At 45.9% G+C, this 22,893-nt stretch overlaps 1 protein-coding gene across 2 annotated transcripts in view; it reads left to right on the top strand.

Annotated features, from left to right (window-relative positions):
- Positions 1–12,190, top strand: part of LOC146339171 (leucine-rich repeat-containing protein 36-like) — a 64,277-nt gene extending 52,087 nt beyond the window's left edge. Inside the window, exons 10-12 of one of the 2 annotated variants that reach the window (XM_084812466.1) lie at positions 1,512–1,614; positions 10,974–11,088; positions 11,895–12,190. In XM_084812466.1, the coding sequence (XP_084668592.1) occupies positions 1,512–1,614; positions 10,974–11,088; positions 11,895–12,102 (426 nt within the window). In that variant the 3' untranslated portion in view covers positions 12,103–12,190. The remainder of the gene's footprint in view (positions 1–1,511; positions 1,615–10,973; positions 11,089–11,894) is intronic. The other variant, XM_084812465.1, reaches the window with a different exon arrangement.
- Positions 12,191–22,893: the final 10,703 nt, after the last annotated feature.

The raw sequence follows: 22,893 nt of genomic DNA, 5'->3' as shown, positions 1-22,893 counted from the left end.
TTACATAATGGCAGTAATGACATGTAGGCTTGGAATTTTATTTATTTCCAAATGGTTAATTGCATGTGAAATTCTTTGCAGTGAATTTAATTGGTTTAATCTAATTTTTTCCTCCCAAGGTATTTTCATTGCGAAAATGTATCAAGATCAGGTGGCCAAGTATAGTATTCTTGATAGTCTTTTAAAATAGCTTGTATTTTATAAATAAGAACATAGTTTTTGTTTTTAATAGGAAATATAATTAGTTTCTGTTTTTCCATCTATTTCCTGTCTAGCAGTTTTATTTCCATTAAAATAAGGTTTTCTAATGAAATCATTTTTTTTTATTTTGTGAACATCAGTAACATTTATTCCCGCCCCCCCCCCCAAATTGTAATTTCCTTTTAAAGAAACCACACATACTATAAAAGTATGTGTACTTAACTTGGGCAAGCAGATATGGGCTGAAAGAAGAGACAAGGTAGGTAACGAGCAAGTGGTGACTAGGAATGCTGGAGAAATTCGAGATGGACTAAAATGAGCTCAGATTTCTAAAAATCCATCCTGCAGAGACCACTGCAGAATTACCCCCTCAGGCCGTGCAGAGTCCGTGGACTTTCAGATTTTTTTTTACTTTCCTGAAATTTACGCATATAAATTCGTAGGAAAATACATAAGTTTCTGCTGAGGAAACATTGAATGGAATGGGGGACAATATGCTAAATGTTACGTACTAAGGTAAATTATGTAAATACTTACATAAATACTTACGTAATTATTTGCGTATTTTTCCGCATAATGGAAAAAAATATTCGCATCCGTCTGTGGATGGACGATGAACAAAAGGCACCTGGCAATCCGCAAAACACAGACGGAGCGGATTTTACACAGTCTGTACATCCCTAGTGGTGACTGCTGGGGAATGATTTTGAGCAGAAAACCAGCCAACAGGGAGAGTTACATGCATACACACACACACACACACACACACACACACACCAACAGTGCACCATTCCTCTGCTCAGGATCACAGCTTCCTGCAATTTCTTTTCATTAGTAAGTTGCAGTATCATTACATTCATTTGTGTATAATGGGTTGGCTCCGGCTTCTTCACACAGAGTTTATATCCTGCTATTGAGATTGGTTACTCACGGAAGTTTGCGAGCCCTTTAGATGATGTTGGCAACCTCCAGGGCGTCTCCTGCACTAAATGATCTTTATTCCATTTTTTAAAAGATCTGAGTTAATGAGCTATCAAATTACAGCACTTGGGTTCCGCTTCAGTTCCCTCTGTGAAAAACGAAAGCCACAATAAGAGGAGCTGGACCGATGGAAGCATATGGAAGATTCAGATAAGGGGGGAAAGGACAGGGGGAAGGAGGGGGGAAGATTGCATGAGTAAAGGGGGTCCATCATGATCCTGCATTTAAAATGGAAGCAGAAAGCCCTGTTTCAAATGCAGGATTTTAGGATGGTGTAGAGATGCTCAAAGAACTGCTCAATCTTCTTGCTCTCCCCCCCTCTCAAACAGAAGCTGGATAAAGGCCAGGTGCCATCTTTCAAGGAAGAAGACTTGGAAGCTGCTGCTGCTGTTTCAAACCATGCCCCCTGCAGAATATACTCGCTCTCTTACAGTAAGTCTAATCAGACTGATCCCTGCTCATTGTAAGGAGGATTGGTTTGAGGGGCTTTTCTTGCCAGACTCTTCACAGCTGCCCCACACCTCTTTTGAGGGGAGTTTTAGCATCAGTCAGCCTAACATATTTAGCAAAGCCTGCAACTGCTACTTACATGCACTTCCTCATGTACCCCATCTGCAAGACTAAAGTGTGTCCAGCTGAAGACTTGGGCTAGTCCCAGAGGGTCAGGTTAAGTCAGTATCAAACATCTGTTTAGGCCAGGGTACCATTCAGAGTTTCCAGATTGCAGGCTTAAACTACGAAGAAATCCTGCCCCTCTAAAACGGATGCCTCAAAAAGGCATCTGTGGGTTTGCGTGAAGCCAAACCCACTTGTAGCTGAGCTTGGCCAAGAGCTGTGTCTGCTTAGTTGGGGAAGAGAGACTTGCACCATTGATTGATTGATTGATTGATTATATTTCTATGCTGCCCATTAGCTGAAGCTCTCTGGGCAGTTCACAACAATTAACACCATTAAATACAGCATGATAAAATATAATATAAAACTTTAAAAGTGTAAAACTACAGTATAAAACCAAAATAAAAACCAGCAGCACTGTAAAGATTTAAAATGCACTAGCAGATTTAAAAATACCAGAAACTGAAAGACTAAAATGCTTCAGAAAATAAGAACATCTTCATCTGGCACCAAAAAGACACAATGTAGGCTCCAGGCAAGCCTCTCTGGGGAAGGCATTCCCAAACTGGGGTGCCACAACAGAAAAGGCCCTCTCCTTAGTAGCCACCAGCCTCACTTTACTTGGTGGGGACACCCAGAGAAGGGCTTCTGAAGATGATATTAGGGCCTGGGGAGATATATATGGGAGGAGACAGTTCTTCAGGTAGCCCGGAACCAAGCCATTTAGGGCTTTTAATGTTAACACCAGCATTTTGAATTGGGCCCAGAAATGGACCGGCATAATATGATCACATTGGCCAGTCGGTTAACAATATTGCTGTCCTACTTTGAATAAGGACGTAGTTGGTAAATCAGTAAGCTGATAAAAGTTGCTCTGTGTCACCAAGTCTACCTGTAACTCTAGTGACTATGCTGGATCCAAGAGCACCCCCAAACTACAAACCTCATCCTTTACGGAGAGTGCAGCCCCCTTCAGAACAGGTTGAACATCACTTAGCCAGGCAGATGAACCACCCACTAACAGTACCTCTGTCTTGTCTGGATTGACTCTCAGTTTATTGGCCTTCATCCAGTCCATTACTGTGCCCAGACACTGATCCAGAACCCACTGCCTCATGTGGATTTGAAGAAAAGGAGAGGTAGAGCTAGGTGTTATCCCCATGTTGATGATACCTCAGCCCACTCCTCCAGTTAACTGCCCCCAGTGGTTTCATGTAGATGTTGAACACCATGGGGGATAGAACAGAGCCCTGTGGAACCCCATAGTATAGCTGGAACAATCCCCCAGCACCAATTGTTGGAATCAGCCATCCAAGTAGGAGTGGAACCACTGCAGCAGAGTATCTCCAACTCCCAACCCAGACAACCTTTCCAGTAGATGGTATCGAAAGCTGCTGAGAGGTCCCAAGAGAATCAACAGGATTGTACTCCCCTGTCCCTCTCGGCAAAAGTCATCCCACGGCAACCAAGGCAGCTTCCATTCCAAAACAGGCCTGAAGCCCAATTGAAATGGGTCTGGATAATCAGTTTCATTCAAGAGTGCCTGGAGCAACCACCTGCTCAAGCGCTTTGTCCAGGAAGGGGATGTTGACTACTGGCCTATCGTTAGTATCATCCAGGTCAGGCTTTTTGAGGAGTGGCCTGATTACGCCTCCTTTAAAGAGGCTGGTACCACCTCCTCTCGAGGAGGAATTTACTATCTCCTGGACCCAGCTGGACGTCCAAGCCCAGTTAGATGTAATAAGCCATGAAAGGCAATGGTCAAGCACACAGGTGGTCAACTGGACTTGGCCAAGCACTTTGTCCATATCCACGGGCCTCAGCAACTGAAACTCATCCCATAAAACTGAAGCAGAAAGTGCTCTGGACACCTCTACTATTGGAACTGCATTAACTGTGGTGTCCAAGTTGAGACTGATTTGAGTGATTTTATCTTCAAAGTGTTGTGCAACTTTCTCTCAGCATGCTATCAAGGGTTCCACCATCTCTCTCCCTGGCCCAGATTGCAGCAGGCCATAGAATCATAGAATAGTAGGGTTGGAGGGCCTACAAGACCATCGAGCTCAACCCCTTGCTCAGTGCAGGAATCCAAGTCAGAGCATCCCTGACAAACGGCTGTTCAGCCTCATCTTGAATGCTTCCAGTGTGGGAGAGCCCACCACCTCCCTAGGTCATTGGTTCCATTGTCGTATTGCTCTAACAGTCAGGAAGGTTTTCCTGATGTTCAGCTGGAATCTGGCTTCCTGTCACTTGAGCCCATGATTCCGTGTCCTGCACTCTGGGCTAATGGAGAAGAGATCCTGGCCTTCCTCTCTGGGACAGCCTTTCAAGTACTTGAAGAGCACTTTCCTATCTCCCCTCAGTCTTCTCTTCCCATGATCCACTTGGGGAAGTTCCACTGGATGACACTGAGAGGATACAATGGTGGTGGAACAGAACTCCCTTTTTGCCACCATCACTGCTACAGAGTAGGTTTGATAACTAATTCTAACCTGTGTTCGGTCAGATGCAGCGCAAGTCTTCCTCCACCTGTGTTCTAGCCCTCTTCCCTCTTGCTTCATTGCCCTCAGGCATATACCAAGGAGCTGCCTGGGCTCTGCTCAGAGGGAGAGGGTGCTTTGGAGTGATCATGTCACCTGCCCGAGTCATCTCTGTATTCTACAGAGTGACCAGGGCTTTGACAGGAGCACCAGCCTTACCAGTACGAAAATCCCCCAGAGCCCTCTGGAATCTATTAGCCGCTGTGGGCAGGGCATTTTCGTGCGTCCCCCATGCTTGCAGAGGGAAAAGGCCTCTGAGAGTCTAAACCTCAACAGGAAGTAATCAGTCCATGACAATGGGATAGATGTTAATTCCTCCACTTTCAGATCACCATCCTTCTGCCCAGTCGAGAAAACCAAATCAAGTTTGTTCTTCTTACATGTGATGGCCTAGTTACATGTTGAGACCGCCCCATGGTTGTCATGGCATCCATGAAGCCACCGTGAATCCAGCAGCCTTAGCATAGAAGTTGAGATCCCCCAGAACCATCATTCTAGGGGTCCTCAACACCAAATCCTGTTTCCTGTTTCCTGTCTCCTAGCTGAGCAGAGGAGAGGAAGCTGCTCCAACTGGTCTAGGGGCTATACAAGGAAGCAAGCTCCCAGAGAGTGAGCAAACAGGAGTTGGCCAGGGGAGTTCAGCAGGAGGCCCCTAATGTTTTTTTTTCATGTTTTCGTTTTTAAAAATTTCTTTTTCTTGTAACACACACTTCCATACCAGTGGGACTCTGTTTTTAACCTCCAGTGAATAGAGGACAAAGCACAGGCGATGTCAGGGTGGAAACTGAGCCCAGAGAGCCTCAAAGCAGTTCGGATTCTGAGGAGGAACAGCTATCCATGGGAGAGGGGCCAGCTCATCCCTCACAGGCTCAGCACCTGGCAGAGATTCCTCCTGCCAGCATTCCAGAGATAGAGAGTGACCTGGGTAGTGAGGGAATGCGGGAGGGGGGCTTCTTAGACGCTCGACGCAGACGCAAAGAGCGACGAGCGATGGAGGGCGCAGAAAGGAGACGTAGCGCCCGTTTGGCACGCAAGCAACGGCTGCCTCCCATGGACCCAAGGGAAAGAGGGAGGATCTCTCCCTTGCCCATAAGTTCTGGGTCTTCAAGTGACTCAAACGGGGATCAACTGACTACTTGAAACTTAGGCTACCCTGCTGTTCCTTGCTTAGTCGCTGGTGATTCGCATCTGAAAGAGTCATTCAGTTGTATTTATTTTATTTATTTATTGCATTTCTACCCCGCCTTTTTTCCTCTTGCAAGGAACCCAAAGCGGCTTACATTATCCTCCTCCTCTCCATTTTATCCTCACAACAACAACCCTGGGAGGTGGGTTGGGCTGAGAGTCTGTGACTGGCCCAAAGTCACCCAGTGAGCGTCCATGGCCGAGTGGGGACTAGAACCCGGATCTCCCAGCTCCTAGTCCAACACTCTTGCCACTACACCACACTGGCTCTAATTTAAAAGGATTAAAGCTTTGAAAAGAAATCCTTTCGTCTGTGTCTTGAGTTGGCTATTGGAATCTACTGGGAGAAGCCGCCAGAGCGCTCCTGACAGGCTATTCCAGTACGATCAGAAAGCTAGGAACATAAAGGGAATAGAGACTCAGGAAGGAAAAGACTCTCCAGTGGTGGTGACCTGCAAGCTCTGTGCCATGTTTGTTTTCTTGCCTGAGATCAACATGGCCTACATGTGCAACAAGTGCAAGCTGATCAAGCTGTTGGAAGAAAAAGTAAGAGGAATGGAGTGGCGGCTGTCGACCCTCCAGGGAATAAGAGAACACGAAGAGTTCTTGGACAGAACGGTGAAACTACAGCAGCAAAGTGAAGAACAGAAGCTTGAAGAGCAACAGCAAGCTGAGGCAGAAGAGGAAACTGCTGAGGTGAGGAAAAATGAAGTAGAGGATACTCCTTGGAAAAGGGTGACAGAGCAGAAGAACTAGAAGCCACTCTGTATCAGTGGAAGCAGTGGAGCTGTGGAACTGCTTCCAGGTACTTGAGGATGAGACTGGAGGACAGCTTGCAGAGGAAGAATCACAGGGGAACTGGCATGAGAGTGAGCAAGAGGCTGAAGGTCAGTCAAGCAGAGACAATGAAACCCAGGCCTAAAACAACAAGAAGAGAAGAGTAGTAGTAGTGGAAGACTCCTTGCTGCGTGGGATCAAGACCCAAGTATGTTGTGAAGACCCGTGGACTTGCCAGGTGTGTTGTCTCCCGGGAGGGCAGATCAGAGACGTGACTGAAGGGTTGCCTGCACTCATAAAGCCCACTGACAGGTATCCCTTTCTTCTCATCCACGTGGGAACAAATGATACTGCCAAGCGGAGCTACGAAGAAATCACGTCAGACTTTGAAGCTTTGGGAAGGAAACTCAAGAACTTTGGGGCCCAGATAGTTTTCTCATCCATCTTTTCAGTAGTTAGAAGAGAGATAGAAAGGGAAAGAAAAATACTCCGGGTGAATGACTGGTTACGAAGGTGGTGCTGGCGCGAGAGATTTAGATTCTGGGACCACGGGCTATACTTCCTGGAAGATGGGCTGTTGGCAAGGGACGGGTTGCACCTCACAAAGGCTAGGAAGAATGTTTGGCCACAGCGCGAAGAACTTCATCAGGATGGCTTTAAACAGAATCCTATGGGGGAGGGAGACGTACAGTTGGGGGTAACAATGGATGAATGCTCATGCACCACAATGGAGAGAACAGCTCTAGTAGCACCCAATAATAGTCTTTGGAAACATGTACGAAGAAAGCCAGACTATAAAGCACATGGTCTTCGATGTCTATACACTAATGCCCAGAGTATGGGAAACAAACAGAACAAACTTGAACTCTTAATAGAGGAGGGAAATTATGACTTGATAGGTATAACTGAGACTTGGTGGGGTGACTCTCATGACTGGAATACAGCAGTTGAAGGATATAACTTGTTCAAAAAGAACAGGGGGAACAGAAAGGGAGGTGGAGTCACACTATATGTGAAAAATACATATCTCTGCACAGAAATACAGGAGGATGAGCTTGGTAGCCCAATTGAAAGCATCTGGGTTAAAATCTGTCTATTCTCTTTGAGAAATCATGGAGGACAGGTGAACTGCCAGATGACTGGAGGAGGGCTAATGTTGTCCCTATCTTCAAAAAGGGCACAAAGGAGGAACCTGGGAACTACAGACCAGTCAGTCTGACATCAATCCTGGGAAAATTCTGGAGCAGATGATAAGCCAATCCATCTGGAAGCAGCTTGAAAACAATGCCGTGATGACCCGAAGCCAACATGGATTTGTCAAGAACAAATCCTGCCAGACGAATCTGATCTCATTTTTGGATCAAGTAAACTCCCTTGTGGACTGTGGGAATGCTGTAGACATAATATACCTTGACTTCAGCAAAGCTTTTAACAAAGTGCCCCATGATATCCTGATAAGCAAACTAGCTCAAAGTGAGCTAGATGAAACACCAATCCGGTGGATCCACAGTTGGCTACAGAATCGGACTCAAAGAGTGCTTCTTAATGGGACCTTCTCAAACTGGGGAGAGGTAACGAGCAGGGTACCACAGGGCTCAGACCTGGGCCCAGTGCTCTTCAACATTTTTTTAATGACTTGAATAAGGAGGTGCGGGGAATGCTGATCAGATTTGCAGATGACACAAAATTGGGCAGGATAGCTAAGACCCTGGAAGACAGAAACTGAATTCAAAGTGATCTTGATAGGCTGGAGTGCTGGGCAGAAAACAACAGAATGAAATTTAATAGGGATAAGTGCCAAGTTCTGCACCTAGGAAAAAGAAACCAAATACACAGTTACAAGATGGGTGATACTTGGCTCAACAAGACTACAAGCGAGAGTATTGGAATTGTTGTTGATCACAAGCTGAATATGAGCCCACCATGTGATGTGGCTGCAAAAAAGGCAAATGCTATTTTGGGCTGCATTAATAGACGTATAGCTTCCAAGTCATGTGAAGTACTAGTTCCCCTCTACTCTGCACTGGTTAGGCCTCATCTGGAGTACCGTGTCCAGTTCTGGGCTCCGCACTGGCAGAAGGATGCAGACAAGCTGGAGAGGGTTCAGAGGAGGGCAACAAAGATGATCAGAGGACTGGAAACAAAGCCCTATGAAGAGATACTGAAAGAACTGTGCCTGTTTAGCTTTGAGAAGAGAAGACTGAGGGGAGATAGGATAGTGCTCTTCAAGCACTTGAAAGGTTGTCCCAGAGAGGAAGGCCAGGATCTCTTCTTGATCATCCCAGAGTGCAGGACACGGAATCATGGGCTCAAGTGACAGGAAGCCAGATTCCAGCTAAACATCAGGAAAAACGTCCTGACTGTTAGAGCAATACAACAATGGAATCAATTGACCTAGGGAGGTGGTGGGCTCTCCCACCCTGGAGGCATTCAGGATGGACAGCCATCTGTCCAGGATGCTCTGACTTGGATTCCTGCATTGAGCAGGGGGTTGGACTTGATGGTCTTATAGGCCCCTTCCAACCCTACTATTCTATGAGTCTATGAAATCCAAGACCACCTCCGTCAGCTCAGGCAGGGAGTCCAAAGGGCACCGGGGTGGGCGGTACATTGGCAGAATCCCTAATCTGACCTGGGTACTCAACACAAGGTACAAACATTTAAGATTGGCCTTCAAATGGACAGTAAGCATATGAGGGAGATAGAATTCCTACAGACCACAGCAACCCCCCCTCCCTGACCTTCAGATTGATGTCAGTGCTGCACCAAGTACCCAGGAAGGCACAGCTGCGAGAGGCTAGCCCCTCCCAGTTCCCCCACCTAGGTCTCAGTAATGCACATGAGGTTGGACCTCTCATCCACAATCATGGATGAGGGAGATTTTGTTTTGGACTGACCTGGCATTCAGCAACAGCACCACCAGACCCGAGGGCAAGCTGGTAAGGCAATCAAGAACAATCTGGTTGGAGGAAGAACCAGAAGAGGGGATAGGTATACGGTGTGACTATGACATCCATCCATGCTAGTGCCTTTTAAGAACTGGTGAAAATTTTGTTTCAGTTTGTTTTTAATAAGATTTTACCAAAATTCATATTTTTCTTCATATCTGAAGATTTAAAAAAATTGAATGTAGGAGAAACTGAATGTGACAGATTAATCCATCCAGACCCAAGGCTTAGAGTGCTTTGCTCTTAAAAATCTGGGCTTCAATCCCTGTTGTATTCAACTATATTTCTGGTGCTGAATTAGGCCTGCCATCTCTTTTTTCTGACAAGCTCATCGTTTAACAGCTATATGGCAGGCAGGCAGGCACAACATGGTTCTCTCCATATACCTAGTGAATTTGGCCAGTGCAGATGGGTGAGGATTTCATTTTGGTTGATTTGTTATAATAATTTACCAAAATTTGCAAATTTCTTCATATTCAAGACAGCAAGAACTTAAGATTTTTAAAAACTGAATGCATGAGAAAACCAAACCAACAGATTCAGCAATCATTTATTAGCTGTTTAAAACATTTTTATCCCACACATCAGCCAAAAAGGTTCCTGCAGCAATCAGTAAAGCAATCAGTCAATAAAACAAGACAGTCCTTGCACACAGATTTACAATCTAAGAAGACATGTCATACAAATGAAAAGGGATGGGGAGGGAAGAGGGGGGAAAATAAGTTAGCTGGGCTGGTGGAATGTCCCTGCTCCCCCTCCCATCTCCCTCAGTACAGCTTGCTGGAATGGCTACTGATGGCAACAGCTGAGAGAGGAGGAGCCTTCAGTGGGTGGTTAAAAGCAGCAGAAAAAGATTTTATTTATTTATTTGTTTGGTCTTGAGTCATTTAAGAGTTGATAACACATTGATTTGGGCTCCGAAATGGACTGGAAGAGAATGCAGCTGTTCTAATAAGGGAGTTGCATGCTTCCAAGAACTCGCTCCAGCGACACTCCAACTGTAGCATCCTGAGCCAGCTGAAGTTTCTGGCCACTTTTTAGATCACCTTGTAGTATTCAGTGCAGGCATGCATCCCCATGGCCAGATGTAACTGCACTAGGAACAGATGCAGCTGGCGCACCAGCCTAAGCTGATCACGAGCACTCCTCTCAGCTGCTACCTGAGAACCCAGAAGGAGAGCCATATCCAAGAGCACCCCTGGATTGCAAGCCTGAGTTTTCAACGGGAGTGCTACCCCATCTAAGACAGGCTGATTTTTTATTTGCTGGTTGGCAATCCTGCAGCCAGGAGCACTGCTACCTTGTTTGGATTAAATGCCAGTATATTAGCCCCCATCCAGACCATTACTGCCCCAGGCACGGATTCCCCACTTCAGCAGCCTCCCTGGAATTAAATGGAAAAGCTGGGACACCACACTTCAAATCCCTGGACAGCTTCTCCCAGCAGTTTCATGTAGAGGACAAGACGAATCTTTCTGGGATAACATAGACCAGTTCCCACCATAAATCATCCCCCAAGCCTGTGCCCATTCCATAACTGGAACTGAAGTCAGATTGAAGTGGACTGAGGTAATCCATATCATCCAGGAAATCCTTTTAAATATTTTTTAATAATAATAGTGAGAATACAAAGTGATGTTCCAAGGGTCACTTTGTTCTCTTTTTCTTCTCTGCCTTTGATCAAGCACAGCTCTAGCTTTGCTCATGCACTGATCTTTTATTCTAGATGAATTGATAAGTAGAAATGAGCAGCTGAATGCCCAAGTGGACGTCTTAACTTTTGAATTACAGCAGCTTCAAAAGCAACAGGAGACCATCTGTTTGCTACAAGAGAGCCAAAGGTAAATTCACTCTGGGTGTTTCAGTGACATTCATTCCATTTCTCTCCTGCCCTTCATCCAAGGAGCTCAGAGTAGTGTATAGAGTTCCCTCCTGTTATTCTCCTAACAACCCTGTGAGAGAGTGAATAGCCCAGTGCCACCCAGCAAGTTTCATGGCTGCTGGGTGGGGATTTCCAGTGCGGTCTGCCTGGTCACATTCTGACCTTCTCATTGCTGCACCACACTTCTAATGGCATGAAAGCCCTGGGCATGAAATCCACAGCAAGTCTTGGGAAACCCCTCCTGTCCAGACCCGAGGGCCCAATTCAATTGCTGGAGCACCTTCTGCATGGCTGAGGCCTGGCCTCAGGAGGGTACTCAGCCAGCCCAGACCTTCCATCATTGGTGAAATTTAAAAAGTACTAATTCAAGCCAATAAGAAGATGAGTGTAAACAGAAATAAGTGGTTTTGAGTAATCTGCTCTGGCAGGTTTTGACGGGATTGGGGCTGAATATCCTATCTGGGTCAATATTCTAACCCAGAGGGAGTTCAGTATAAGCCTGCTTGCATCACATTTTCTGTATGTTTTTAATTTCTGAGGCAACTCATGAAATATAAATTGAAAATATCAAATTGAGTTGTGTACTTTGAAGGGTAGTAAAGACTTGCAAAGTCTTGTCCTTTGTATACCAAATATTAAAGCAAGAAGCTCCTGTTTGTTTTGGTTTTTTCTTTGATTTGGGAGTCAAAGGAAGGGCAGCGCCTTCAGAAATGCTCAGCTCAGTCAACCATGGCATATTTTAATTGTTTCTGCCCATCTTGCCAGGTCTCTTGTTTCCACAAACAACTTCCTTCTGCAGCAACTGAATAGAGAGCACAGCCCCTCCGTGGCCAAAACAGCCCTTCTTTTGGAGAAGACCACCGCTCCTGGCAGTTCTTCTTCCTTGGAGAGGACATCCCCTCCTCCTCTCTCTTCTGCCTTTGGCTGCAGCCCACTATCCAGTCCAGAACTCTTGACCAACTGTCCTCTCTGACAGGAAGCACAGAATCATTTCCCCATGTTGAAGGCCTTATAAATTGCACTTCGTTTTCACATAAGTATAGTATGAAATGTCAAATCACATTGGGAGTTGATGTGTCTACGATTTGCTGCTTTTATTCATGTGATTTCTTTGTGCATTAACTGTGCCACTAGGAGGGGCTCACTGGATCATCCTGTCCAAAGATTACTCTGAGGGCACCCTAAACCTCCGAGGACACCCTAAACCCCCAAAATATGTTTGGGGAAGAATCCCCAAACATGTTATTGGATCACTGCTGGGCAAGAGGAGACTCCACGGCCTCCCTAGACAATGTGGAACTGCTATTCAGCTCCACATTGCTATCCACATTGCTATGCAATGTGGAACTGGATGCCTGCCTCAGCCCACATTTCTATATTTGGCCTGCATGCCTGAACAAAGCCCACAGACTAGCTTTCCAGTGGCTTACATTAATACATGCTGGGGCTCCTTTCAGTTGGCAACCAGTTGGGGTATATCAGTACAGATGTCTCTTTTTCCTCTTCTCCCTCCCACTTCCCCAGCCTCTCATCCCTATCCCAGTCTGTACTGGTACAGAAGGGTGGCTGCAGTGCAGAAGATAGAAGGCTCCTCCCTCGTTGGCTGGCGTCCTTTTGCCACCACAAGTAGAAACAGTGGGGGGGGGGAGAATAAAAAGATAATGAGTGGCGAGTGGAGGTAGCAGCAGCAGCAGCAGGTCCTGGAGAGTTTGGCCTGTCTTCCCCTCCCTGCACCTCTCTCCCAAACCTTCCCTTGAGTCCACAGGCCAAGATCAGGCTCAAGCGCATCAAGAGGAGTGTAAGAGCAGCAAGGTGTGTTCCTCGTTCCAAAGGCAGGAATGTGCAGCAGCTCCACCCTGCTTCCCCAAGCGATGAGAAGTTCCAGGGGCAGCACTTGCCAATGTCAGACTTCCTTTTGGAGGAGACACCACTGGAGAGGGACTGATGGGATTTTGTAATACTGTGTTTACACTTATAGAAGCTGTGTGGAAGCACACAGCTTAAGCACACAGTCAGCAGATCCACTGTCCCACATCAGATCCCCAGAGAAAAAGAGATACCTGTGTCCCCTTCCTTGGCTCTCTCTAGGCTGGTTCACACAATTGCAATAAGAGAAGCCATGGTGGCTTATTTCTGCCAGTCGCATGCTGGCCAGATTTCCCTAATTACCCTTGCTGGCATGGCTTACTGTCTTGTCTGAACCCAGGTGGCATAGCTTGGGCAAGGGCGGGCAACAACCCTCAAATACCCCAACAACAACCCATGGGTTCTTCTTCGTGGTCTCTGTGTATCACACATATGGGCTCTGCGCCTGTGCGGAGCCTTGTTCAGGAAACTTCTATAGCTGAGGAAAAACATTTTTTGGCGGGAACCCTCCCCCACCATCCACTGCGCATGCCCCAGAGGGTTCCTGCCCATCTTCTCAGTTCCCTTTCGACTGCCTTTCTGAAAGGACATGTCACTGGGGACTTCATCATAGTAAAAAAATTATCTGCTAGTGCTGAGGTAGTTTAGGTAGTTTCTTCCTTTTTCTTCTCTTTCTCTTCTCTCCTAAAAAAAAGTTGTTAGTGTTGTTTGTAGACTTCTTTTCTTTTTTGCAGTCTTGGATTGCCAAAAGGTGTGTATGGCTGTTAAGGCCGCCTTTTGCGAATGCATTCAGTGTAGCAGCAAACTACCCCCCACTGATGGACATTCTTTGTTTTTGCTTGCCTGGGGGAAGCTCATGTGGTGGAAACCTGCCATTGTATGAATTTCACAAGTATGAATTTCACAAAGCAAACTAAGCACCATTGTTCCGACTGCTTAAAGGCTTTGTTGTGGAAAAAGGCACTGGAAGCTGTGGACTCTACTTCAAAGACTGACAAATCGCAGCCTGCGGCTATGTCAGGGAAGTCACAGACATCTTCATCTCCACTCTCTTAAGTCCCCAAATCGAACCACAGGTCAGATGGACCCACCTACACCTGGCTACTCTCTTGCTGTTTCAACAGTGAAGAAAATTGCAAAAAAGGCTAGAAAGCCCAAGCCTTTTCTTCTACTGAGGAGAAGAAAAGGAAGAAGCCTAGAGCACGTGAAGCACGAACTTTGGAAGAGACTATGGCTCAGCCGACTCAAATTCTGCCACCACCGCCATTGCTGGACTCTCCAATTGTGAAAGCTCCATCAATATCGATGTTGGTACTGAGACCCCCATAGGTATTGTTGCAGGAGCAGTTGCTGACAGCATCGACCTCTGAAGGGGAAATAAGGGAGTTATCTCCCCTGACAGCACCTCAAGTTTCTCCTCAACGTACGCAGCCATCTTCATGATCGGTACCAAGGGAACGCCTTACACGGAATTTCTTTCCTGAGTCATTTAGGTCTGATTTTCCCTATACTGACCATTACAAAAGGGACAGATGCTATAGGTCATGTTCACCTATAAGGGAATATAGTAGGCCTTATGACTGGCTACATCCACCTCGAGTGCGTTATGCTTATGATGATTGGCGAGATCCTAGAGATTTTTTCCAGAATGGACTCGCTATCTTGTGGCCACTTCTCCACATTATGCTTGAGTACCAGAGGCATCACTATAAAGGCCACCGCAGGAAGATTAATTTCCTCCTCCTCCGGTACCTCCTCAGTCTTCTCCTCTGAAAAATTGCTCTCCTGCAGGGAATAGAGAATCATCAGTTCCTGCGAGACATACGTCTCCAGGTCCTCTCCAAAGGGAAAAGCCTAGTACAGTGACACACAAGGATGTGACATCCCTCCAATCTATAGAGGACTGCCAATTTGATTCTTCTTCAGTTTCAACAGCTCCTCCCTTGACATATTCACCAGATGATGTAGAGAGTGCACAGGAAGGTGCATCTCCTTCGGAAGATCTTTTTCATTTTTCAGATCAAATTCTCCGGATGGCACAACCATTGGGGATTGAGACCCAACAATCTATAGAGAAATTACAAGACCCAGTTTTTGAGATTGTGTATACCGAGTTGTCAGTACTGGTTTCTATCCCGTTTTTGCCTACTCTGTTGCAGATGGTCAAGGATTCCTGGAAGTCCCCTTCTTCAATGGCTCCCACTTTGAAGAGGTTGGAATCTCTGTGGAAGCTGCAGGAGAACAATGCAGGTTTTTTGTTTACGTTTCCTTACCCTAATTCAATTATTGTTGAGTCTTCACAAAGTAAGTCTCAGAAGATTCACGCTTCTCCTGCTGATAAAAAGGGAAGGCGTTTGGACCTGTTGGGCAGGCGAATTACTCTTCTGCAGCTTTGGGACTTAAAGCAGCCAATTACCAAGCCATGATGTCCAGATATCAACTTTTCATATGGGAAAAGATTCAGTTCCTCTGTGATTACCTTCCAGAAGAACAGCACCACAAAATTTCAAAAGACCACGTTAGCCACAGTAATGCCTCTTCTGGCTCATGGCGTCTAGTTCACAGCGGTGGAACTATGAGACGCATATTTCCATATTGCTATATGGAAAAATTGCCAACAATACCTCCGTTTCATTATCGGGACAGAGATGTTCCAGTCCACAGTGCTCCCATTAGGTTTGTTGACGGCTCCGAGAGTTTTTACCAAATGTGTTGCTGTAGTTTGCGCCTTGTAATAGAAATATGTCCTTACCTGGACAATTGGTTAGCAGTGGCCTTGTCCAAGAATCTTCTTTCTTGGGATGTCTCCGTGATCAGAAGTCTTCTAGATTCCCTGGGTTTTTCAGTAAATGAAGACAAGTGACACCTTGAACCTACACAGATAATCCCGTTCATTGGGGCAATTTTGGACTCTATGGCAGCAAGGGCTTGTCTTCCTCTCAACAGGCTGCATACTCTTGTAAGTCTCACCAAGAGTCTTTTTTGAGATGGTGTTACAATGGCATTCCATGTTCAGAGGCTCCTCTGTCTGATGGCATCAACAGTGTATGTGGTCGCCTACGTGAGGCTCCGGATGAGATGCCTACAGAGTTGGTTCTTCTGGACATTTGATCCAAGAGACAGTGCCCATCGGGTCAGATTGATGATCCCCAAAATGGTGGCAGACAGCTTGCTGTTGTGGATGGACTCACTCAATCTGAATCAAGGAATGCCTTTCTCACCGCCGATACTGACACATGGTTGGTGACCGATGTCTCTCGCTTGGGGTGAGGTGCTCACTGTGGCCATCTCCAGACTTGTGGGTTTGGCTAGACACTGAAAGATGTTTACACATCAATGCCTAAGAGTTACCAGCTGTAAAGAAAGCACTTAGATTGTTCTGTTGCAGAACTCAGAGTCAGAGAGACCACGGAGTGAAGGAAAAAGAGTTTCTTTATTTAACGTGCGGGCTTAAGGCTGGAATCATTTCCAAAGAGCCAGAAGCCCCAATTTACATCAGCACATTGTTTTTATAGATATTGTGACACACAGGAAACGGCTCCTCCTCTCCCTCCCGTGTGGGGTTGCAGTCCTCAACATTTCTTTTCTTAGCACCATTGTTTATAATACAAGAAATGGGTTACAGGGTAGCCATGATAAGCAGAGAACAGCAGAGAACATGATATACATATCACTATGACCTTAGCCTTTGCTGACAAGATAAGAAATTCCTGTGTCTCGTCAGCTTACAACAATATATTCAAGGGAGAAAGAGCTCAGCAAGAACATGAAGTATGAGGCTACTTAGTCTGACCCCCGATATGGCTGCTACAGTTCAAGACACAACTCACGCACAGGCATGTTCAAGTGCTTACAGACAATATGTCAGTCCTCTGGCATCTAAACAAATGAGGTGGCACCCGATCGAGCACAGTGGTGAAAATGACAAAGACTTGTTAGACTGGGCTCTTGCAAGGAACATCACCCTCATGGCCCTCCATATACCAGGCAAGGACAATCTTTTAGCAGACTCTCTAAGCCAAACTCCTCGAGTATCCCATGAGTGGCAGCTGGCGAGATCGTCCCTCAAGAACATCTTTTGCAAATGGGACACACCAGTTATAGACCTGTTCACGACGGCTCAGAATACTATTTGTCGCAAATACTGCTCAAGAGGAGGACTGGGAAAGTAGTCACTCGGGGACGCCTTTCAACTTTGGTGGTCAGGGAACCTCCTTTACTTGTTTCCACCATTTCCACTGATACCAAGAGCTCTACAAATGATCAGGAGGGACTGGGTGAGCTGCATTCTGATAGTGCTGTGGTGGCCCAGACAACTGTGGTTCACCATGCTAATCAAACAGTCAAGAGGCCATTTTTACAGACTCCAGTCAATACCATCATTACTGACAATGGACAGCAGCCGGGTCCATCACTTTGACCTGCATACACACAAACTTACAGCTTGGAGACTTAGTCCGCCGTAGTGTCTTTTTCTGGGAAGGTGCAGGAGGTGTTACAGGTGGCTCGAAAACTGAGCACAAGACTCTCTTATAGAAACAAATGGGAGGCATTTTCTAAATTTGTGGCCTCAAAGGACATTGATTCACACTCTGCTCCCTTAGACATTATACTTACCTTCCTGCATATGCTGTTTGAGAGGGGACTGAAGCTACTGTCGATCAGGGCATACCTGGCAGCTATTACAGCTTTCCATCTACCCATTGAGGGTTTTTCAACATTTACACACCCTGTTGTGTGTATGTTTCTACGAGGACTCAGTAATCAGGTGCCTTCAATTAAACGTTTTGTACCACAGTGGAGTTTATCGGTTGTGTTAAAAATGTTAACTTCCAAACCATTTGAGCCATTAGCCACTGTGGATCTGAGACTTCTTTCTTGGATCATGGCACAGAGATCTAGTGAACTTTGTGTTTTAAGGACTGATCCTCCATACCTCATTTTTCAAAAAGATAAGGCAGTACTTCATGCAAATCTGGCATTTCTGCTAAGGTGTTACCTAGTTTTCATATAAACCAGGATATTGTTTTGCCCACCTTTTTTCCTTTGCCATCATGTCAGTTGGAATCCACACTCTCAGCGTTTTGTCCTGTCAGGGTTTTGCAGCTTGGATTGTACATGCCATCAGTTTATCTTGCAAGTTGGCTGGATTACGCATACATGGCCCTGTTAGAGCATACTTGACCAGAGGTGTTTCGAGATCAATGGCATTTGGAAGAGGCATATCATTACCAGACATCTGCAGAGCTGCAACATGGTTGAGACCATTGACATTCATTTTTCACTATCAGCTCGATGTGTGTATGTGAGAGGATTGTAACTGTGGTCGCTCAGTTCTGTCTTCCATCCTTCAATAGGGCACCTACCCACCTCCAGTAAGTCAGCTTTGCCCATATGTGTGATGCAGAGACGATGAAGAAGAAAGGCAGGTTGCTTACCTGTAACTGTAGTTCTTTGAGTGCTGTGTATTCGCACAACCCACCCACCGTCCCCACTTCGGTGTTGATGTCATTACTGTTGTCTATGCTGGAGTGATCAATTCTCCTCGGAATGAGGTCAGTTGGTCTCAAGGAACTGAGGAGATGGGCGGGAACCTGATGGGACATGTGCAGTGGATGGTGGGGGAGAGTTCCTGCCAAAACATTTTTTTGTCAGCTGTAGAAGTTTCCCAAACAAGTCTCCGCACAGGCACAGGGCCCATATGTGTGAATGCACAGATGACCACTCAAAGAACTACTGTTACCTGTAAGCAATCTGCATGTATTCGAGGGTTGCTGCCTCCTCAAACAAGCCATGCCGCCCAGGCTTGGACAACATGGCAAGCTGTGCCAGTGAGGGTCATTAGGGAAATCCAGCTGGCATACAACCATCATGCATGGTACAGCTACCAAGCCATCTGTGCAAACCAGGTCTCCGTCTCTTTCTGACTGGCTTCACATGACATGACAGCCCTTCGTGAGTTGTTGTTGTAAATAACCCACTATGGGTTATCATGTCATCTGAACCTAGACAGTTTCCTGCAAGGTGGGTTAATTTTTTTAAACAAGCCACAGCAACAACCAATGGCCTGTTCTAGGGCTTGTTTTACCATAATGGGTTGGTGTGTCATCCAAACCCAGGACACCCAATCCATCGTGAGTTGAGGGGAGCACTGAGTGAGTTGCTGAGCTAGAGTGGCTGCCCCTCACCAGTGGAGCCCCCCTAACAGTGCCCAAACAGTATTTTGGAGGCTCTGTCACTGGTTTCCCACCTTTAAAAAAATGTTTGTGTTCCAGCCATTTGCACAAATGGACTTTTTTTTTCTTTTGTCAGTCTTACGCTATAGCGGAATAGTGCTATGAAGAAATTAAAGTCGGGGGGGGGGGAGCAGCTGATGAGCGCAGGGATGAAACTGACCAAGACGTTGACAGAATGGGGAAAGTAGTGAAAACATCAGGTACAAGCAAGTACAATGTGGGGGGAATCAAACAGCAACACAATGTCCCCAGCAGCTGTCAGTCCCCCATTGGAATAATGCTATAACACCATGGATAAATTTTTTGAAAAGGGAAAAGTGCTTCACATTAACAATTTTGCAAGGGGATCCCCAGGATTTAAGGATGGACCTGACCCGGGGGGCGGGGGTCCTCTTTGTAGTCTACACCTCCCCACTCTGATCTTTCTCTGTTCTAAAACTCATTTCTTTCGTTCCCTTCCATATGCAAACTCACTTTGACCCTTTCTCTGGGCCCTGATCCCCTTCATGGATCACTTGTTTTCGCCTTGTTGTGGCGAAGGGGCTTGCATAACTCAGTGAAGCCATAAGCTATGCCATGCAGGGCCCCCAAGACGGACAGGTCATGGCAGAGAGTTCTGACAAAATGTGGTCCACTGGAGAAGGAAATGGCAACCCACTCCAGTTTTCTTGCCAAGAAAACCCCATGGAACGTATCACAAGGCTAAAAGAGATGACGCCGGAAGATGAGCCCCTCAGGTCGGAAGGTGTCCAATATACTACTGGGGAAGAGCAGAGGGTATTTCCAAGTAGCTCCAGAAAGAGTGAAGCGGCTGGGCCAAAGCCGAAAGGACACTCAGCTGTGGATGTGTCTGGTGGTGAAAAGAAAATCTGATGCTGTAAAGAACAATATTGTTTAGGAACCTGGAATGTAAGATCAATGAATCAAGGTAAGCTGGAGGTGGTCAAACATGAGATGGCAAGATTGAACATCGATACCTTGGGAATCAGCGAACTCAAATGGACAGGCATGGGCGAATTTAATTCAGATGACCATCATATCTACTACTGTGGGCAAGAATCCCTTAGAAGAAATGGAGTAGCGCTCATAGTCAACAAAAGGGTGGGGAAAGCAGTACTGGGGTACAATCTCAAAAACGACAGAATGATCTCAGTACAAATCCAAGGCAAACCATTCAACATCACAGTAATTCAAGTCTATGCCCCAACCACTGATGCCAAAGAAGCTGAGGTTGATCAGCTATGAAGACCTACAACACCTTCTAGAACTAACACCAAAAAAAGATGTCCTCTTCATCATGGGGGATTGGAATGCTAGAGTAGGAAGTCAAGAAATCACCAGGATAACAGGCAGGCATGGCCTTGGTGTACAAAATGAAGCAGGACAAAAGCTAATAGAGTTTTGCCAAGAGAACACGCTGGTCATAGCAAACACTCTTTTCCAACAGCACAAGAGATGACTCTACACATGGACATCACCAGATGGTCAATATCGAAATCAGATTGATTATGTACTTTGCAGCCAAAGATGGAGAAGCTCTATACAGTCAGTCAAAACAAGACCTGGAGCTGACTGTGGCTCAGATCATGAGCTTCTTGTTGCAAAATTTCGGCTTAAATTGAAGAACGTAGGGAAAACCACTAAACCATTCAGGTATGACCTAAATCATATCCCTGATGAATATACAGTGGAGGTGAGAAATAGATTGAAGGGATTAGACGTGATAGAGTGCCTGAGGAACTATGGACGGTGGTCCGTAACATTGTTCAGGAGGCAGCAACGAAATCCATCCCAAAGAAAAAGAAATGCAAGAAAGCAAAGTGGCTGTCTGATGAGGCTTTACAAGTAGCTGAGGAAAGAAGGGCAGCGAAAAGCAAGGGAGAAAGGGGAAGATACATCCAACTGAATGCAGAGTTCCAGAGAACAGCAAGGAGAGACAAGAAGGCCTTCTTAAATGAACAATGCAAAGAAATCGAGGAAAACAACAGAATGGAAAAGACTAGAGATCTCTTCAAGAAAATTGGAGATCTCAAGGGAACGTTTTGTGCAAAGATGGGCATGATAAAGGACAATGAAGGCAGGGACCTAACAGAAGCAGATGAGATTAAGAAGAGGTGGAAAGAATACACAGAAGAACTATACAGGAAATATCTTAATGTCCCTGATAGCCATGATAGTGCGGTCACTGAACTTGAACCGGACATCCTAGAGAGTGAAGTCAAGTGGGCCTTAGGAAGCGTTACTAACAACAAAGCTAGTGGAGATGACAGTATTCCAGCTGAGCTATTTAAAATCCTAAAAGATGATGCTGTTAAAGTGCTGCATTCAATATGCCAACAAATTTGGAACACTCAACAATGGCCGCAAGACTGGAAAAGGTCAGTTTACATTACAATTCCAAAGAAGGGCAACGCCAAAGAGTGTTCAAACTACCGTACAATTGCCCTCATTTCACATGCCAGCAAGGTGATGCTCAAAATCCTACAAGCTAGGCTTCAGCAGTATGCGAACCGAGAACTACCGGAAGTACAAGCTGGGTTTCGAAGAGGCAGAGGAACTAGAGATCAAATCGCCAACATTCGCTGCATCATGGAGAAAGCAAGAGAATTCCAGAAAAACGTCTATTTCTGCTTCATTGACTACGCTAAAGCCTTTGATTGTGTGGATCACAACAAACTGTGGCAAATTCTTAAAGTGATGGGAGTACCAGACCACCTTACCTGTCTCCTGAGAAACCTGTACGAGGGTCAAGAAGCAACAGTAAGAACCAGACATGGAACAACTGAGTGGTTCAAAATTGGGAGAGGATTACGACAAGGCTGCATATTGTCACCCTGCTTATTTAACTTATATGCAGAGTACATCATGAGAAACGCCGGGTTGGATGAATCAGAGGTCGGAATTAAGATTGCTGGGAGAATTATCAACAACCTCCGATATGCAGACGATACCACCCTAATGGCAGAAAGCGAAGAGGATCTCAAGAGCCTCTTGTTGAGGGTGAAAGAGGAGAGTGCAAAAGCTGGTTTGAAACTCAACATTAAAAAAACGAAGATCATGGCATCTGGCCCTATCACTTCCTGGCATATAGAAGGGGAAGAAATGGAAGCAGTGACAGATTTTACTTTCTTGGGCTCCAAGATCACCGCAGACGGTGAGTGTAGCCATGAAATTAAAAGACGCTTGCTCCTTGGGAGGAAAGCTATGGCAAACCTAGACAGCATAGTAAGAAGCAGAGACACCACCTTGCAGACAAAGGTCCGTCTAATCAAAGCTATGGTTTTCCCAGTAGTAACGTATGGCTGTGAGAGCTGGACTATAAGGAAGGCTGAGCGCTGTAGAATTGATGCTTTCAAACTGTGGTGCTGGAGAAGACTCTTTCGAGTCCCCTGGACTGCAAGGAGGTCAAATCAGTCCATCCTAAAGGAAATCAACCCTGACTGCTCATTGGAAGGACAGATACTGAAGGTGAAGCTCAAATATTTTGGCCACCTAATGCGAAGAGAAAACTCTCTGGAAAAGACCGTGATGCTGGGAAAGACTGAAGGCAAAAGGAGAAAGGGACGGCAGAGGATGAGATGGCTAGATAGCATCACCGATGCAATGAATATGAACTTGAGCACACTCCGGGAGAGAGCGCAGGACAGGAAGGCCTGGCGTGC

This window comes from Heloderma suspectum, chromosome 8 (genome assembly GCF_057233095.1).
Source record: "Heloderma suspectum isolate Gila_16-S chromosome 8, 16-S_ref, whole genome shotgun sequence".
NCBI lineage: Eukaryota > Metazoa > Chordata > Lepidosauria > Squamata > Helodermatidae > Heloderma > Heloderma suspectum.
This window is presented reverse-complemented; position numbering and strand designations above follow the sequence as displayed.